Raw genomic sequence first — 20,149 nt, forward strand, 5'->3', positions numbered from 1 at the left:
TTTTTTTTTTTTTTTAAAAGATTTTATTTATTTATTTGACAGAGAGAGACACAGCGAGAGAGGGAACACAAGCAGGGGGAGTGGGAGAGGGAGAAGCAGGCTTCCCGCCGAGCAGGGAGCCCGATGTGGGGCTCGATCCCAGGACCCTGGGATCATGACCTGAGCCGAAGGCAGACACTTAATGACTGAGCCACCCAGGCGCCCAACCTTCCCAGTTCTTTTTCTTAGGTGCACAAGGATGCACACTTTAAGCAAAATTGGAATATTCTATGTCTGGTTGTGTATTTCTAATTGTATAATACGATCCTGAAGTTATGTTTCCATATTGACTTATCCCTACTATTTTCTCTTATGGTTAAATATTCTGTGAATATTTAATAATTGCATATAGCCCATCATGTAGGTATGGGATAATTTAATCATTTATTTTCCTGTTGTATGACATGTAGGGTTTTTTTTTTTTTCCAATGTTTTTAATGTTGTGATGAAGCCAATACTTAACGCTGGTTGACTTCATTTTAGAAAATGCTACATGTAATGCATAGAATGTAATAATTGTGAATAGTTTGTGTTAGCTAGTATTCTTGTGAGTTTAAGTTAATCTTTATTACTTTAATAATTTGTACATATCTTTTATTTCCATCTTAAATATTTCACAAATAGCTTGGACACTGTGGAGAGGCCAAATCTTTTCTTACTTCTAGAGTTCAGGTACATCAGAAAACACACGAGGGGAATTCGGGCACCTGTCCTTGCAGTTTAACTGCTGATTGGGTCTGGTGCTGGTAATCCTTAGCTCCGACCTGCCCGTAAGGTGAGGTTGGCAGTCACTTCCATCCCCCGTCTCCCATGGGCACATGGCATAGAAGCCGGTGCTGGAATGTGGAGCCTGGAGTGTCTCCTCTTTTCGGATGGAACTGTGGTAGGAAGCCATCTACTATGGCCACCAGCCCCCAGAGAGCAAGCGGGCTGTGGGCCCAGGCCCTGGCTTCCAGAACAACTTGTGCCCCCCGAATGGCTGGTGAGGGGCTGGGGCCGGCCTGCGAACTCTGCGCCGCAGTCCTCTCCTGGTCCCCGCGGTCCAGCCGGAGGGTTCCAACTCCTGACCAGCACTGGTCTCAAACTGCACAGGGTTTAGGGTAACTTATCAGAATTATTCCTAACAAGTGCAGCTCTTGGTACAGTAAATGGGACCATTTATCAAATATCGAGTACATCCCCCAAACAGTGCTATGCGCTTGACTTACTGTGTTTAAGTCTGTGTTGTAAACCACATGTGGGGTATTGTTTGCCCCATAGTGTGGATGAAGGTTTTGGGGCTGAAACGCGTTGACAGGCTTGTCCGTGGTCACTCAGCGGACAGTCGTGGAACCAGGATTTGAACCCAGGTTGTCTGAGTCTAAGCCCCATGTACTTAACCAGATTGTTGACTCTTAAATATAAGTAGGTTTATAGTTGGTTTAACAGTTTATAGGTAAAGTTTTTTCCTTGTTGTTAAAGGAACATAAAACAGTTTGCTGTTCTGACAGACGGCATGACTTTTTGGAAATGCACTGGTTTTTCTCTTCACTTTCCTGATGTAATCATTTTGGTTGCTTACAGAGAGTCTCAGGTTATATTAAGGGAATTGTGCATGCAGTCATTTTAAAAGACCTCCAGTCCTGAGCTTTGCCCGGCGTGGGGATTCAGTAAATGCTGTGCTACAAGGGGGTAGGAAGCAGAGAGTCTGGGGAGCTCTGCCCGCTAGAGTTACTCATTCCCGTCGTTCTGCCTCCTCTTCTTCCCTAGGCAGAAGGTTATGTCATTGGAAGCTGCATCAAACACATCCCGATTGCAGGTAGAGATATTACGTATTTCATTCAGCAGCTGCTAAGGGAGAGGGAGGTGGGAATCCCTCCTGAGCAATCACTGGAGACCGCAAAAGCCATTAAGGTAAAAACAGATGGGAAATGGGCCGGTTTGGGGGTGAGAGAGAAATGGTGTTTGGACACTTCCCCTTCTGCCATCACCCCTGCTCCCACCCTCCTTCCTCTCCCCTCCCGAAAATGTGGGTCTTATTCTGTTTGCCACTTGAGTCAAGGGGCTGAAAGCCTCAAAGCTTAGCCTTTTCCTCTGAGCGTGTGAATGCTGTGGAGGTTCTGGCTGTAAATGGGAACAGCTTGATAACTGGTATTGAGCACAGGGTGCATGGAGTACAGCATCATTTAATTGGAGCCTAATTAGATGGAACCTTCAGTTAACGGAATGCGCCTTCCATATCTCCCTCTGTGCTTCATGTCTGGAATAAGGAGCAAACCCCAGCAACAGCGGTGCTGGGAATTCGGCCGAGTCAGCTGGTACTTAGACTGATGGCTGGTACTCGGGTGAGGTTCTGTGTCCTGAGAATGACAGTTGAGAGTAGTGCCATTCTAGAATCTCAGGTCATTAAACAAAATCCATCTGCATTTTCTAGACTCTGGTACCACGCTGGAGAAGTCACAGGACGTTTTGCAATTTAAATCAGTAAGATGAGAAGAAAAATGGCTCATTGGTCCTTATTTAAAGTGTCCACGTGACCTGATCCATCAGTTTAGTCTTTGTATTACTCTGTATGTGGCAGCTGACAAACCCTTTCTGAAGGAACTTCTCTTTTCAGGTTTCAAAATCAAGACAAATTCTTTTTAACCAAAATGCAAGAGACTTTTAGTAATACAAGGATAACCCTCATGGATAAAGAGGGAAGGGTTTTGTTTATTTTCGGAGAGGAATATAATTTTGAAGTGTGACGTGTGACCATGAGCATCTCCTGTTTCATTGAACACATGCTTGTTAAGGGGAGGAGAGCCTAAACCCCCACCTCCCATCTAAGCATCCAGGAGCAGGCTGGTCGAAGAAAAGTCATCAGTGAGGACCCCATGTTTTGCATGCCGCTCTTGGTAAAAACTGGTATTTTTCAGACAGGGTGCGGCTGGTAGGATGGCTAGCTGCCCCAGCGTCCCTGGGACTGGAGTGTCAGGGCTTGGGTACCCGCAGGGCTAGAACAGTTTGCCCTGGGCAAACCTGGGGGCAGAGGTTACAGCAGTATTATAAGACTTTCTTTTTAGACTAAAATATTTCCCAAGATTTTCCCTTTTTCCTTGCCTTTCGTCAACGAAAGAAATTTGGATATTTGATCCATGTTTTCTTGTCACCCCAAATCTGTCACTAATGACAGTGAATCAGGATTGAACTTCTTGTCCCTGACACTCAGGGGTCCTCCACCTGGTGAGTGTGAAAGTTCCATTTTTAGTAAAGATTTCTGAGTATGATGACTTGTGCAGTCCTGGTCCTTGTAGCAGTGTTTACTCTGCTCACAGGCTGTCCGGGGTCCAATTGTGGCCCTGAAATTGGAGCTTGCCATTCAGGTTGTGACCATGTCTTGCTCAGCGGTGAAGGCCGGGCGTCCTCCTGTGCCCTCCGGATGAGCTGTGCTGGCCCTGTTGTGTGGCTGAGCCTGCTGTTCGTTGTCTCCTCTCTGCTTTCTGTAAAAGAAAAGATTCTGGCAAGAGTGGTTGGGAGGTACCCCAGTGTCATGTTACTCCCGTGGCCGTGCCCCATGGTCACGAGTAGGCACACAGCATCCTTGCAGCAGGTTCCAGAATTTAAGACTCACACTGCCACGCTCCAGCCAACTCGGTTGAGGCTCTTTATGGATCCGTGAAGCCAGTTGAGATGCCGCAGGAAACGGACCAGGCCTCTGACAGCCTAACGTCTTTGTCTCCAGCCTGGTGGCTTTAGAGTCATATTGCCTGACTCACCCTCTCTCTAGCATCAGGGAGCACAGGGATGGTAACAACCCTGGCTTGCCAAGTCTCAGAATTGTGCGAGAGTCTATTAAGGATGGTATTAGAATACATTTCGGGAATTCTAAAAAACTTTGGACTTAATATCAGGAGAACACCTGCAGAGGTCCTCCCAAAATGCGTAATGAGCACGAGCTGCGCGCCCCGCCCGACGCAGTGCCGCTGGTGAACAGAGCCCGCTTGGCCCACAGAACGCTTACTTTCAGAAGCTGGTACCCCAGTGCCACCTGCTGGAGGTCAGCTCTGGGGACAAAGATTCCAGTCACACGTTACCAGATGCTGAGGGGACGCTGGGCGCGTCTCAGGTTGGCTGCCGGGGCCGGCTGCCGAGCATCAGCGGGTTCTCATGCAGCAGTAGCGTATAGGAGCCCCGGTCCTCCCGTCTACATCTGCCTGTTCTGTTTTCTCGGGGGCATCCACCACCTTGTAACATACTGTGTCACTTACTTATTTACCACAGCCGTCATTTACTGTCCGGCTCTCAGCCAGAGCGTATGTTCCAGCGGCAGGGCTCTGTGTGTGTTTTGTTCCTTTGTAGCTCCCATGTGCCCGGGCCCTCAGTAAATACTTGTCACAGAGCCCGGGACCGTGCCGTGTCAGACTGCACAGCAGGCTCACAACCGAATTACTGGTCATGGTAGGCGTGAGGATTAGTCTACTGCACTCAGCGCAGGTCTGCTGGTCCAGAGGGGGACCTCAGAGGAGTAAAGGAAAGATGACACAGGACACTTAAAGATTTTTCTTTATTTATTTGAGAGAGCGAGCGAGAGAGATCACAGAGGGAGAGGGAGAAGCAGACTCCCCGCTGAGCAGGGAGCCTGGCGGGACCATGACCTGAGCTGAGGGCAGATGTCACCCGGATGGGCCCCCCAGGCACTCCGAGATAGGGCACTTAGTAGACATTTTTAGACATTGTTTCAGATCATATGGCAACAAAATGTGCTAAAGTAAGGCTGAGATTCATAGCTGAGCTACTGAGAAAGCCGACTCACATGTCCAGAATCGAAGCAGGGTCCCGTCGGCTGTGAAGGAGGACAGAAAGGAGGCCTGACGGCACGTCCACACACTGTCGTGCTGTGTTTAACGCGTGGGGTCACTGGGTGTTTGGTAGCGGGAGGAGACTCTGCCTAGTTAATGCCTGTGGACGTCTCTTTGTTTGTGCTCGTGTCTGCAGGAGAAATACTGCTACATTTGCCCTGACATAGTCAAGGAATTTGCCAAATACGACGTGGATCCCCGGAAATGGATCAAGCAGTACACGGGTATCAATGCGATCAACCAGAAGAAGTTCATCATAGATGTCGGCTATGAAAGATTCCTGGGACCCGAAATTTTCTTTCACCCGGAGGTGAGATCAGGTCTGCCTGTGTGTGTGCGAGTCAGGCGTCCGTGGAGTGCTACTGCCACCTTGTGGCCACCTTGTGTGTGTGGAGAGCAGTGTGAGGAGGGCTGGTGTGCCCGCGCCGGGCCCCGCGCCGTCTGCCGTGTGTCCGTGTGTCCGTGTGTCCGGGCGGCTGTTGCAGTTTGCCTCTGCACAGACCCGGTTGTTAAATGGTTCATAACCGATCATTCCGTGGGTGGGTGGGAAGAGCAGTAGAAGGAATGGAATTAAAATCAATCTCACACTGATACGAAAACTAGTCAGTCTCAGGGACCAAGTGCAAGTTGCCTCTTTTTAGAAGTGGGGTAACGTAGACTCTTTCCGTCTTTCATGACCTTCCTTCCTAGTCCGGGTTTTCACCAGGACTTTTGGTCCTGCGGGGCAGTTACAGCTTCTGTCGGAGGAGGACTAGTCTTTCCGTTAGTCACGTAGTGTAAGGATTACAATGTCAGCACTTTAGCTGCTAGTCACAAAGAATTACTACTTTTGCAGGAGCGGTAAGCATGAGGCAGCATTTTAAGGTTTAAATAGAAGGCATTTCATTTGTATTTTGGTATATTTTCCTGCCTAGTTCAGTTTATATTCACTAGGTTACAGACTGCTGCCTATTCTTAGGTGCGTATATGACTGTTGTGTAGGAAGTGACACAGATGGCTCTGTTACTGTTACCTAATGGCATCTGCTCGCTCACGCATGCCTTTGGCGATAATGACCTAAAACAGACATGAAACGGACAGTGTCTGGTGAACAGCTAGAGAGCAACTGGGTGTTACCTTCTTTCCTTGAAACTAATTACATTAAAGCTTTTCTTGATTTTTAAAATCTGCTTAAAATGCAATTGATTTATACTTTAGCATATTTAACTTAGAGAATTAAGTACAAGATTGTTCACTCAGTAGCTTGATCGTCACCATGTTGGTTATGTCATTTTAAAGCCCCCATCATCAGGTCGGGGGCACCTGGGTGGCTCAGTTGGTGAAGCGTCCGACTCTTGATCTCAGCTTAGGTCTTGATCTCAGGGTCGTGAGCTGGGCGTGGAGCCTGCTTAAAAAAAATAAAGCCACCATCATCAGATAGGGTACCCCTGCGCCCATCTTCTGGCCCACTACAGTGATCTTTCATTGACTGTGGTTTTTTTTGGTTATATCTTGGCTAATTACTTTCATGATACGAATATTCATAAGTGTTATGCTCATCATTTGCTCATGGTGTTTCTCATTATGTATCATGAACGTGCTTTTATAGTCTCTTATCAGCATGATACACCGTGTATTCCTAACGCAGGGCTAGCCTCTTTGTTCAGTTTGCTAGTTTTCCTTCACTAAACCCGGCCATCTCCTCTCTTGAGGGGACATATGTCTTCATCACTACACACAGTCACATGGGATTCATTTGACATACATTCCAATTGAAGTTTTAAAAGGTATGGTAAATTCTGTATTTGTTAAAGTTACTTTTTAAAAAGAGTTTTCTTTCGTATTGAGAGAAATGTATAATGTTTCTTTTATATTTATGTAAAATTTAGTTTGCCAACCCAGATTTTATGGAATCCATCTCAGATGTCGTTGATGAAGTAATACAGAACTGCCCCATCGATGTGCGCCGTCCGCTGTATAAGGTATAAGCTGCTTGGGTAAGGTGCTTTGATTTCATTTCAGCATTAAAGAATATGCAGACATTCCTATTTCACTCTTGTTCGATAGTAGGCTTTGTTAAAGGCCAGTGTGATGGTAAAATATTTTTCTTAGACTGGGGATGACTTAAAGATTTGGAAATATGACTCAGTTAACTAGAGATATTTAATTTAAATATTCTAGGATTTTCTAGTCTTATCTGGCAACCTATATTTTAAATTGGACAACCTTAACCATGTATATTGGTTGAAAGATGGAAGTGACACTTCCCCTCATGCTTTCCATGAAATCCACTGGTCTTGTTTCGTGCATATGTGGGTTTGGTGCCAAATGTGGTTGCCAGAAGTTAGAGCCTGAGATGAAACAGTCAAAGAGAAAATGGCCACGTAATATTTTCTCCAAAATTCTTTGATTGCGAGGAATTTTGGACCTTGAAATGAGAAAAATCTAGCCCATGTCATTATAGGATAGAAGGAGAAATTGCTGACAGCCACGTATTGAGAGCAGAGGGTGGAGGTCCGTTGGCCTTCATCGTAAACTGGCTTCTGCCTGAGTGCGTCATGCTGTCAGCTGTGGGCCCCCCGGCTCCGGCCCACCATACCCGGACTCGGGTGGCGGCGCATGACAGGAGAGAGAATCAGGCTCAGGGAAGAGGGCTATTAAGTCTTGTTTCGTCTGTGCGGTGGAATACTACGCAGTTTTTAAGGAGAGTGAGGTAAATCATGTAAGTTCAAATTAAAAGATGTCTGCAGTGTGTATTGTTAAGTGAGAAAGCAAGTTACACGATTTACACGTAGTATTATGTCATTTTATGTAAAAATAGAGTTTGCATGTGTATACGAGAAAAGGAGTTGAATGATTGTGCCGTGTCTTTGGGGGTGAGGAATGGATAGCTTTTACTTTCTACTAGTGTTTTAAAATTATTGGAAATTTCATAGCTAACAAATGTTTTTATTATTGGAAAAAATTCACTATGTAGGTAACTTTTTATGGGTGAAAAAAATTATAATTCTATTTATATTTGTTGCATATCTTAACATCTTTCTCCTCAAGTAAAATGTGCGAGAAAGGGAAACTGAGGCCAGACTGGGGGATTGAGGCTTCGCGTTTGTACTGTTAGAGTGGCGTGGGCCCTGCTCCCCCTTCTTAACTCTCACGGGAGGCCGGCTGTGTCCCTCGTCCCCGAAGGTGAGGGGCAAGCGTGTTCAGCTCCCAGCAGCGGCTACGGATTGCTCGTGGTGGGGGGAGGGCTTTCTCATGACACTGTAGTTCACGTCCAGTGATTTCTAGGATTCTCGAAGAAGAGATGGCCTTGGAGACTGTGGACCGACCCAGAGGTGGGCGCAGGAGGCAAAGCTAGAGGTGCCCAGGCCAAGTGGAGCGGATCGCTCTCAGGCTTTCTTTGGTCCCGCTTAACGTCTCTTGTCGCAGGACAGGTTCCTTAACCCCAGTGACTGGAACTGGTAAGGTTGGGCGGGGAGGACAGTCTTTGCTGCTTAGAAAAGAGGAGACCGTCTTTCCTTTCACCGTGTTCTGCCCAGGGTCCCTCAAGGAGTCGGCCTCTTGTGTCTTCCCTTGTGGGGTACCTGCTCCTTCCTGTCTGACCAGTAATTGCACTGGGATGCCATTTCCAGGTGCAGGATCTTTAAGTTGCTAACAGCAGTGTGCTCATAGCAGAGTCATCAGAGAGAAGAAGGATTACAAGTGGGAGAGGATATGACATAAAGTGGAGGAGGGAAAATGAGTTTTGGGGGCTGGGAATGAGAAAGTCTTCTGCAGAGGCTGCTCAGATCGGGTGCTTTGCCTCCTCACCACTCGGGGGATCTAGCCTCCAATTCCATCCACTTTCTAGACGCTCGCAGGTGACTCCCCCGTAGCCGCCACAGAAGCTGTATGTGCACAGGGGAAGCCTGTCCCTGACAGTAGGGCTGTCGTCTCTCCCCGGTGGTGGGGAGGGTGTGAGCTTGGCCGCGGTTGTTTGTGCTGAGTCAGTCTTGTGCTCCTTCAGCCACGTGAGTTTTTCTGTGGCGGCCTCTGCAGGGTTATCCCAGCCTTTGTCGTATGGCCAGGCTCTGTGCCCTGTGGGGAAAGAGGGACGCAGAGGGGACCGCACCCCTGTGCCACCTTTGTGAGATACCAGAGGGGACTAGAACGTGTTACGGGAAGACCGAACCCTGAGATCTCTGTGCTCAGCAGCGGAGGTTTCCTTGCTTGCTCAAGGGACACACCCGGTGTGGGGCGGCACTGCCTGGAACATCACCTCACAGGTCACCCTGCAGTGCTGGCAGGTCCCCCCCTCCTCCGTGGGCATCCCTGTCACGCGGCCAGCTGTGCCGCTGGGCCCTGGGAGGTGGGGAGGGCGGTGGAAGGTCCGCTGGGCACCGCTCTGTCTGCTATGGCCACCACGAAAGGGACTTTTTTCCAAAACACGGGCTTCATGGGACATCGAGAGGCCTCCAGACACCTGCCAGCAAGGGGCTGTTGCAGGGCTTTCTCCTCAGGCTGATTTTTCTGCAAAGGGCCAGATGGTAACTTTTTTTTTTTCTTTTAAGATTTTATTTATTTGAGACAGAGAGAATGAGAGAGAGAGAGCACATGAGAGGGGGGAGGGTCAGAGGACGAAGCAGACTCCCCGCTGAGCAGGGAGCCCGATGCGGGACTCGATCCCGGGACTCCAGGATCATGACCTGAGCCGAAGGCAGTCACTCAACCAACTGAGCCACCCAGGCGCCCCCAGACGGTAACATTTTTGGCTTTTCAGGCCATTGGTTCTGTGTTGCATTTACTCAGTTCTGCCAAAGCTGCCGTGGACGACGCACGGACGGCAGGAGGAGCCTCTGAAAACATCAGCCTGTGGTCGAGGTAATTACTTTTGGAAGCCCAACCCTAACACCGTCCAGACCAGGCCTCACCAGGCTGTGTAGGTCAGGTGTGGCCTCTGTTCGTTGGCCCGTGGTCCCGGGCTGCTTTCAGGAAAGACGCCACTGTGTGAGGTCCGACGGCTCTCCTGGGGCTTCATGGTTCAGATTCACTCTGTTCTTTTGGTCCCGGGGCCTGGCGGCATGGCTCGCCACGTGACAGGGATGGCCACGGAGGAGAGCTGGGGTGGCCTTCCAGCGCCACAGGGGTGCCCAGTGGGGTGATGTTCCAGGCGGTGCGCTAGCCACGTAGGTAGGCCGCCCCTCCAAGCTCTAGGTGCTGGGTTCCTGGCCCTGGAGCCATTGTGCGCCGCCCCTCCAGTCCCCGCAGCCTCACTCGGGCTGCTGTGGTGGCTGACTCGGCAGCAGTGAGACCCTAGAGGCCCAGCAGGAAGGAGCGCAGAGCCAGCGCCTCGCTGCCCTGAGGGTCTGCCCTTGGCTTCAGGCGTAGTTGTCTTCCTGTGGCCGGTTTGCCCCCAGTGGTGCCGTCAGCCCAGCCGGCCAGGACTTGTGAGGTTACCAGACCTGCTCCCGGTAACTGCTGGTGGTGTCTTGGGAGGAGGCTTGTTTCGGGCTCTGTTGAAAACACCTGAGGGATTCCTGGCCCTTGAGTTAACACCTTTACTCAGGCCAGTAGACAAGAAAGCAGAAATGGTGGACAGATGAGAATAAGAGGTGGCTTTGAAAACTTAGAATCTTTATAAAAGCAAAACAGCTTTTCATTTTTATTTTTATTTATTTATCTTTAAAAAAGATTTTTTAAAATTCAGTTTTATTATATGTTAATCACCATACATTACATCATTAGTTTTTGATGTAGTGTTCCATGATTCATTGTTTGTGCATAACACCCAGTGCTCCATGCAGAATGTGCCCTCTTTAATACCCACCACCAGGCTAACCCATCCTCCCACCCCTCTCCCCTCTAGAACCCTCAGTTTGTTTCTCAGAGTCCATAGTCTCTCATGGTTCGTCTCCCCCTCCGATTCCCCCCCCCCTTCATTTTTCCCTTCCTGCTATCTTCTTTTTTTTTTTTTTAGCATATAACGTATTATTTGTTTCAGAGGTACAGGTCTGTGATTCATTAGTCTTACACAATTCACAGCGCTGAGGAATTCTTTATCTCAGGAAATAAACTGAGGGTTGCTGGAGTGGTGGGGGGTGGGAGGGATGGGGTGACTGGGTGATAGACACTGGGGAGGGTATGTGCTATGGTAAAAAAGATTCTCTACACCCAATGTGGGGTTAAACCAAAACCCCGAGATCAAGAGTTGCATGCTCGACTGAGCCAGCCGGGCACCCCATAATTTTTTAGATGAAAGTAGTCCCAATCTAATTTTTATTTCGTTCTGGCTTGTAGATTAGAAGGATATGTATTTACATGCCTCCTTCTCTGTTCAGCTGCTACATTATGGAGGTGGACCTGGATGGGGGGACTCGGGTGAGGGCCCAGTCTTGGTTAGGCCTGTGATTTCCCCAAAAGGCCAAGTCCTTACAAGGAGCAGGTGCTTCTGGAAACAAGAAATTTTCAGCCCTGGCTGCTTATGGCCAACACCCCTGAGTGCAAAAATACACACATGCCCGGGCCCCACCCCGGAGATTCTGATATAACCAGGCTGGGCCTGGACATCTGGATTTTAAAAGCTTCCCAGGTGATTCTAATGTGCAACTAAATTGAATACCACTGTTAGCAACTAGTTCACTCTCGGATTGGTCAGTGTTTAGTAACTTTAATCTTTACTTGAGGGCAAAGCCAAGTTTGAGTTGCTTTGTAGTGTAACCGGATGTCTTCTACTTCTGAATTCCGTTTGTCAGATACATGAGTGCCCCACTAAATGCAAGACTCTATTGTTGCTAAATTAGAGGATGTGCCTATGAGAGGTGGTTCTTGTCTTCAAGAGCTTATAAAAAAGCTACAAATAATACTGAAATAATTTTAATGGAACCACTACAAGGTAAAAGGTCATTAAAGTGAGTCGTGCAAATTATGGTAATTGAGAGAAGGGGCAGATTGCATTTAATTGGAGGGGATCCCAAAAGGCTGCAGAAGGTGGCGGTTGAGCAGAGTCTGAAGGCTTGGCCTGGCAGGGGGTGAGCGGGGAGACAGAACTTCCTAGGTGGCAGTGGGAGAACGGGGCAGGTGTTTCAGAAATCTGTTTCGGTGGATCCTAAGGTGGTCCTGAAGGTAGTTGGAAACAAATCTAGGACGGAGGGCAGAGCCAGCGATAAAATACTGTTAAATGTGCTTTAGCACATAGTGGGTTGGGAGTTGTTAAAAAGTCTTATTCATTATGTTTGTCAAGCAGATGTGAACACATCTTGATATAGTTCAAGGAATGATTTTTCTGTAACAAATGGCTTGAGTTGGGTATACATATTTTAATGATGGTAATGCCTTTTAAATCGGAGAAGTGTTGCAAAGTAAATGAATTATATTTATTATTTTCCTTCTTAATGTTGAGTAAGTTCAAATATCTTTAGTATTTAAGAGAGAAAAATACATATGTTAAGGTATTACTGTTTTTTTCCAACCCTTTTCTAAATAGGCCTTTTATTCAGATGAAATCCTCATTCGAGTCTGACATGTGAACAGATAAGAGGGAAACAAACCACAGGGTAGTGGGCAGAGAAGGTTCCAGAACTCTCCTAGTCCAGCCCTGACTTTACACTTGTATCCCCCGTAAGTCTCCGTGGTGCATCCTGCTGACATGTCCGGAACTGTGAGGTTCTCGCGTCACTGGGGAGAAGCAGGGATGCCCATCACGGGGATGCCCATCATGGGGGTCCCGCCACGGGACGTTGACTTGCCACGCCAAGGATTCTCAGAAGCTCATTGTAACCTGAGTGGTGGAGGCATCAGTGACCCGTCCACTGTGTTGACAATGCCGAGTGGATGTGCACTGAGCACCTGCAGAAGGCCAGGCCTCCCCATAGGCCCTGAGGGCACAGATGGGCAGTGAGCTGTGAGGGCACAGAGAGCATGCTCACTCCGGTGGGGGTGTGGGGGAGAGCCCCTGGTGAGCAGTGTCTGGCCCGTGTTCTTACGCACTTTCCTGGGATGGTGGACACTGTGTGTGGTTTCATAGAGTGGCCACTCGCCACGTGTGGCTGCGGAGCTCTTGGGATGTGAGTAGTGCGACTAAGGAGCAGCATTTAGAATTTTGTTGACCTTAAACATAAAGGGCCATCTGTGGCTAATGGCTGCCACGAGGGACTGCTCAGACCCTCTCTGTCCTGAAGGCTGTGTCTGAGCAGGGAATGCGGCAACAGGAGGGGAAGGATATGCTAGTTGGTGGAAGAAACCTGTTTGCAGGGCCAGGGGTGAAGGCCAGCAGAGCATGTGTAGGTCTGGAAGGCATTCAGCATCTCTGGACCGGACACGGGAGGATGGAGCCTGGGATGTGCATGGGGCTCACAGCAGGGGCGATGTGAGCTGCCGTGTACCAAACGGGGTTCAGAGGTGGTGTGGCATGTCCGCCTGGAGGGACCTTGCATGGAGTTCGTTTTTATCCTAAGGGTATTGAGGGTTTTGTGCAGGGAGGTGACACAATCTGATTTAAGTTTTAGAAGTGCTATACCAGAAGAAATGATTGGGGCCAGGAAGGCTGCAGGCCAGGCAGGTGGGTGCCCAGACTGGGGAAGTGGCGGGAGATATGGAAGAAGATGGGTGGGTGGAGAGAGATGAGAGAGAGGCTCTGGAGTGTCTGATGGTATTTTGATGAGGTGGGGAAGAGGTTTAGGTTTCTTACTTGCACATCTGGGAGGATGGGGATGTCATTTACTAGGATAGGAAATGCAGGAAAAGGGGAGCCCACTGAGGAGTCAGAAGATGAGTTCCAGCTTCCAGTGATACTGAGATGAATACATAGGCTGGAGGTTCAGGAATATCTGAGTTAGATTTTTGAGGATCATCGATGTGACTGTCACCAAGGGAGAGTATACAGGTGACAAGATAAGAAGACCTTGGGTCGAGTCCACAGGAAGGTCAGATTGTAAAGGTTGTGCAGGGTTGTGTTGTTACGGAACCTGGATTGGATCGCCCGATGGAAGAACCAAGTGGCACTCAGAGATCTTGGAGGATAGGAGGTTTATTTAACGCTGGCGGGCTCAGAGGAGAGTGGTCCCCAAAGGTCTGAGTCCCAAGCACAAACAAAGGGGGCAATTTATACACTTTTATTTCCGCATACTGGGCACTGTTGGCACGTGCGCGAAGCAGGGCAGGGAGAGGAACCCGGAAGAGCCCTGGGACAGGGGCTGGGACTCCCTTGCTGGCTCAGTGGGCCATCTTAGGACACAGATTTCCCTTGTCATTCCCCCCTTTGATGCCCCTTTAAACACCTAGTTTAGAGGCCATCATCTTCATCTTCTAAGGGGCGATAGTAAGGAGTAACTGGAGTCTGATTTTAGCAATTTGAGTAGTCATAAACCTAGTAAGGGCATTAAGAATACAAGGACCAAATGCTACTATGAGGAGGAGCATTAGGAGGAGGCGGACGAGGGGGGCAAACCAAGGGAACCATTGTGAGAGGGTATCCCACCAAGTTGTCCACTGGAGTGTTTCCCACCGGCGATGTACTCGTTCCTATAATTGGGTCATAGTTTCTAAGACCACCCCCGACTCATTAATATAGAAACAACATTCCTCCTGTAAGAAGAGGCAGAGCCCCCCTTGCGCAGCCGTGAGCAAGTTGAGCCCACGCCTATTTTGGAGGATCACTGAGGCCAGTGAATCGAGTTGGCGCTGCAGGGCCAGGGCTGACTGAGTGAGGGCAGAAAAATCCGCCTGAGTTGTTGAGTTAACCCCTGGTACTGAACCTGAGACATCCCAACACCAGTGGCGCCGAGGGCAACACCTGACCTGGCTGGCAGGCTCACAATAAGAGGGATGGCCATGGGGGAGTGTCGAGGGCGGCTAGGAAGTCTCCATATGAGTGGGGCATCGCTCCTGGGGAGGACTGAGAGATCAGGTAAGAGACTGACAAGCATGCATGAGTGATTGCGTGGGGTGATGCAGATGTATACATCTTGATCACAAGCCAGAAAAGTGTTGTTAGGCGCACAGACCTGACTGTGGCCCGTGATGGGAGAGGAAGAGTTGCCATACAGCGGTACCAGAGCCAGAAAGGGATAATCTGAGGTCCCTGGTGCCGAGGTGGGAGGTGACACGGTGGACTGCTTGAGGATGACACCTAGGTATTGGACGGGACCGGGCTTCACACAGATCCAGCAGTCAGACGCTAGGGGTGGATTCGAGTGGTTAAGCGCTTGGTGGGAGGCATTAATCATACCTAACAGTTGTGCCATAGATGCTTGCTGCGTGTGGATGGGGGACCCAGGGATGTGCCAGGGGGAGTTATTTTCTGTCTGACTCTGGGGGTTGACTGTAAGGCTTGAAGTGAACATGGACTTAATCATAAATTTGGCCATGGGGTCAGTCCCTATAGGGTGATATTGGCTCAATAGGAGAATGATTCCTGTAGCCCATGATGTGGCATTGGGTTCTGAGACCGAGAGGGTGGACGGTATGCAGTGATTGTTAGAGCAAGAGGATGGGGTGTCGTTGCATGACAAGGAAATCCGGATGTCACTGCGCTCTTTGAGGTGCCACCGCCTGGTGGACCATCGTTCCATTCTGGGCCAAGTTGCTACCCATGACTGACATCCCCAGGCTTGTGAGCAGAACTGAGGGTAGGTGTTGGGCTGTTGAGGCGTAGGGCCCCCACAGATGTAGATATCTACCAGCCAGTAACCTGAGTGAGGGCCATGGTAGGAACACCGTCTATGAGGTTCCCAGGAGGTATCAAGAAGCTGGCATCCATCAGAATGGAGGTCAACCTTTGGTGTGTGCCCATCCCCGGTGGAAGAAGTCAGTGAGGGCGCTGGTGGGGGATTGAGGGAGATAAGCTGGAAAGTCCATTTGCCAGTAATGGTGATATGAGAGTTTGCCTCCCGTGCCTGGCTGGGCAGCTAGAGACAGCGTGGAGGAACCGCACACCAGGTAGCAGAAGACCGGGACTGACTGGGGCCAGGAAAACCATGGTGAAATGTTCTCAGGAGGAGACAGCAGAAGGCCAGTAAAATAGAGGGAGCCATCGAGGCTAACCCGTCAGCAGATGAAACCCGTGGACAAGTAAGTGCAGTAATACACCCTAGGGACACCCAATAAGCAATGACAATAGTAAGTCTCTGGGGGAAAGTCCAGTCAGGAGGGGCAACAGTGTAGAGTCCAACTCCCAAGATGAGGGAAATCACGCCAGTGAGAGGGACCACAGTGAGCAGGTGTCCGTCATTTGTCAAAGGTGAAGCTGGAGTGGGTTCGTGAAGTCTGGCTGGACTCTCCACTGGTGCGGCTCTTCGTCCGAATGATGAACTTTCTTCACTCTGGAGTGGTGGACCCACGGGGTGACACCTGAGACCTTGAGGGCAGTAGGGGCGGTTAGAGCAACAGTGAGGGGCCCTGTCCACTGCGGTTTGAGGGGGTCTTTCTTCCAATCTTTGACCCAAACTGAGTCCCCTGTCTTGAAGGAGTGTACCTGAGACCCTAAGGAGATTGGGGCCCTCCCGATGGTGTACTTTTGTAATTTACTTAGGGTGGCCCCCAGGGCCTGAAGCTGCTCCTTTATCCCTTTATCTCCAACCTGATGCAAGTTTCCTAGAAGGCTTCCCAAGCACGGGGGAGGCCATCCATATATTAATTCGAATGGGGAGAAACCTGATGTCCCGGACGTGCAGCGAGCACACAGGAGAGCTAGGGGTAGCAGATCCGGCCATGGGAGGTTAGTCTCCTGACAAAACTTTGCTAAGATTCCCTTGAGGGTACAGTTCATTCACTCTACTTTCCCTGAACTTTGGGGCCAGTAAGCAGTGTGGAGTCCCCAGGTGATGTTGAGAGATTTGGTCAAGACCTGTACAATGTCTGTCACAAATGTGGGTCCATTGTCACCGTGGATTGTTAACGGCAGGCCAAACCAGAGCACGATCTCCCTCAAGAGGACTTTAGCTACTTCCCGGCTTTGCTCTGTCCTAGTCAGGAAGGCTTCGACCCACCCAGAGTCTGTGCATACTGTTACTAGGAGATATCTGAACCCCCCTGCTCGGCTGCACATCTGTGGAGTCTACCTCTAGATCTTCAAAGGGGGTTGCTCCCATCCTCTGGACACCTGGCGGGGGCCGTGGTGCAGACCGAGCATTATTTTTAGCACATGTCATGCATCGTTCACTTGTTGCTCGGCATAGTGCTGGCAGCTGACTGATGTAGTAGTGCTTCTTGAGAAGGGCCTCTAATGCAGTTTTTCCCAGATGAGTGAGTCGGTGGTGTTCCTTGACCAGATGCCCTCCAGTTGCTGTTGGAACAAAGGTGCGCCTGTCTGGCATCATCCACCATCCCTTTTCAGTCAGGGTGGCCCCCTCAGCCATAGCCCATTCCTTTTCCTTTTTAGTGTAACTGGGTGGAGGGACTTCTCCTGGGGGTGTCAGGGCCATGGTGAGGGAAGGGGCTCTGTCCATGTCCTCACTGGCTGCGGTCTTGGCTGCCTCATCTGCCAGACGATTTCCCCATGCTATGGGGTCGTTTCCTTTCTGGTCTCCCTTACAGTGCAGGATTGCTACTTCCTTTGGAAGCCAGACAGCTTCGAGGAGTCTCAGTATCTCCTTGTTCTTGATAGTTTTTCCTGGTGCAGTTAGGAGGCCCCTTTCCTTGTAGATGGCTCCATGTATACGTACAGTAGCGAAGGTGTGCCGAGAGTCAGTATAGATGTTGACTCGCTTGCCTTCACCGAGGGTGAGGGCTCAGACTAAGGCATATAATTCAGCCCGTTGAGCTGACCATCCAGCTGGTAATGCCTTAGCTTCTAGGACTTCAGTGGTTGTGGTTACTGTATAACCTGCTTTCCGGGCACCCTCCTGTAGGTAACTGCTGCCATCGCTGAACAGCGTGAGCTCTGGATTCTTTACGGCTTGATCCCGCAGATCTGGACGGCTCGTGCAGACTTCATCAGTCAATGCAGAGCAGTCATTGTCTGGTTTCCCCTCTTCTGTGGGGAGAAAGGTTGCTGGATTTAATGTCCTTACTGTTTCGAGGGTGACCCATGGGTTTTCGCAGAGGAGCCCTTGGTATTGTGCTAGTTGAGAGTTGGGAAGGAAGCGATGTCCCTGTGCGTTCATGAGGGACACAACTGTATGAGGGACCTTGATGTTAAGTCCTTGCCCCAGGGTAAGTTTGTCCGCCTCCTTGATGAGTAGGACTGTGGCTGCCAGCGCCCTGAGGCACGGTGGCCATCCTGCTGCCACGGCGTCCAGCTTCTTTGACAGGTAAGCAACTGGCCGTTGCCAGGGTCCAACAGCCTGGGTGAGTACCCCGAGTGCTGTTTTTCCCTTTTCTTTCGTTCTTTTTTTTTTTTTTTTAAAGATTTTATTTATCTGACAGAGAGAGACACAGTGAGAGAGGGAACACAAGCAGGGGGAGTGGGAGAGGGAGAAGCAGGCTTTCTGCTGAGCAGGGAGCCCAATGCGGGGCTCCATCCCAGGACCCTGGGATCATGACCTGAGCTGAAGGCAGATGCTTAATGACTGAGCCACCCAGGTGCCCCTATTTTTTCCTTTTCATGCATAAAGAGATTGAAGGGTTTTTCTACATCTGGTAGGCCCAGGGCTGGAGCCTGCCCCAGGGTTGTCTTTATCTCTGTGAAAGCGGCTTCTGCTTCCTCAGTCCAGGCAGGGGGTTCTCGATCTGGTCCCCCTAAGAGATCATAGAGGGGTCTTGCTATTGCCGAGAACCCAGGGATCCAGATGTGGCAGAATCCTGCAGACCCCAGGAATTCTCATAGACCCCTTTTTGTCTAGGGCTGTCGCCAGGGAGATGATGACTTTCTTTCTCCCCAGCCCTAGTTCTCTCTTCCCTAGGGCGAGGAGGAAACCGAGGTATCGGACCTGTTGTTGGCACATTTGTGCCTTCTTCCATGAGGCTCGGTATCCCGAGTCTGACAGGAGCTGTAGGAGGGCCTTTGTGCCTTTTGTGCAGACTTCTTATGTGTCACTGGCGAGGAGGAGGTCATCCACATACTGGAGGAGGGTGCATCGTGTGGTCTCTCTTGGGAAGCTGGCAAGGTCCGCGGCCAGTGCTTCCCCAAAGAGGGTTGGTGAGTTTTTAAACCCCTGTGGGAGGCGCGTCCAAGTCAGTTGCATCTGGCGCCCTGTATCAGGTTCAGTCCATTCAATGGCAAACAGTGACTGGCTCTGGGGAGCTAAGCGGAGGCAGAAGAAGGCATCCTTCAAATCTAGGCAAGTGAACCATCTGGCCGACCCTGGGATTTGGCTGAGGAGGGTATATGGATTCGGGACCACTGGGTGCAGAGAGATGGTCACCTTATTGATGGCCCACAAATCCTGAACTGATCGGTATCCCCCTCCTGGCTTCTTGACTGGCAGGAGTGGGGTGTTCCTGGCCAACTGGCACTCGACTAGGATACCTCCTTCTTGCCAGTTTGGCCAGATGTTCTTGGATGCCGATCTTAGCTTCTTGTGGAAGGGGGTATTGCCTTTGCCTCTGAGGTTGGGCTCCTGGGATCAGTTCAACAATGATAGGGGCCCGATTCCGGGCTAGTCCATGTGGTTGTTTTCAGCCCATACTGAAGGAAGGGCGAGTCTGAACTCCGGTGGGCTGCTCAGTTGGGCCTGGGCACAGAATAGCCTCCATTCTTCTTCCCTCGGGGTGGTAATTGCTAGTACCAGAGACCCCGTCTCCTCTTGCCTTGGGTTCAATCGGAGGCTAGTGTGTCCGGTGGGCTCAAAGGTTATCTGAGCCCTAAGCTTGGAGAGTATGTCTTGGCCTGGGAGAGGGATGGGGCAATCAGGCAGATAAGGAATTCATTTTGGACCTTGTGGCCCCCGAGTTCACACTGGTGAGCCTGGCAAAAGGGCTGTTGTATCGCCCGCATCCTGGTGGCCCCGAGGATGGTCGCAGTCCTTTGCTTAAAGGGGCCACTGGGGAGGTGACATCAGAGTGCTTGGCCCCAGTATCAACCATAAAAGTCACTGGTTGGCCCCCCACCTTCATTCTGACCGTGGGTTCATGGGGGCCGAGGAGAAAGAGCCCGGTCCCCCTCAGTCTGAGTCCATTCCCGCAAGGCCTATGAGGTCCTCCTCTTGGGGTTCTTCCTTGTAGCGGCTGGGCTTCTGAACCTTTCCCCAGTTGGGACATTTGTTTTTCCAATATCCTTTCTCCTTACAGTAGGCACATTGATCCCTTGACAAGGGGGTTCTGGGTTTCCCCCCTTTCGGTGGTCGGGGTCTCCCTGCCTTTGTGTTATCCTTTTCTTTCGGGGTGGCGGCGAGGAGGCTGACTTTCTTTTTCATATTTTTGTCAGCTTCCCGTTGGGCTGCGACCTCCCTATTCAT

At 50.1% G+C, this 20,149-nt stretch overlaps 1 protein-coding gene across 7 annotated transcripts in view; it reads left to right on the forward strand.

The window, feature by feature from the left end:
* Positions 1-20,149, forward strand: part of ACTR3B (actin related protein 3B) — an 89,915-nt gene that overhangs the window by 48,325 nt on the left and 21,441 nt on the right. For 6 of the 7 annotated variants that reach the window (XM_035029857.1, XM_035029858.1, XM_035029852.1 and 3 more), the window contains 3 exons: positions 1,789-1,932; positions 4,996-5,169; positions 6,728-6,820. In XM_035029857.1, the coding sequence (XP_034885748.1) occupies positions 1,789-1,932; positions 4,996-5,169; positions 6,728-6,820 (411 nt within the window). The remainder of the gene's footprint in view (positions 1-1,788; positions 1,933-4,995; positions 5,170-6,727; positions 6,821-20,149) is intronic. The other variant, XM_035029854.1, reaches the window with a different exon arrangement.

Source organism: Mirounga leonina, unplaced genomic scaffold, assembly GCF_011800145.1.
Source record: "Mirounga leonina isolate KUSES-001 unplaced genomic scaffold, KU_Mleo_1.0 Mir_321, whole genome shotgun sequence".
NCBI classification, from domain to species: Eukaryota; Metazoa; Chordata; class Mammalia; order Carnivora; family Phocidae; genus Mirounga; species Mirounga leonina.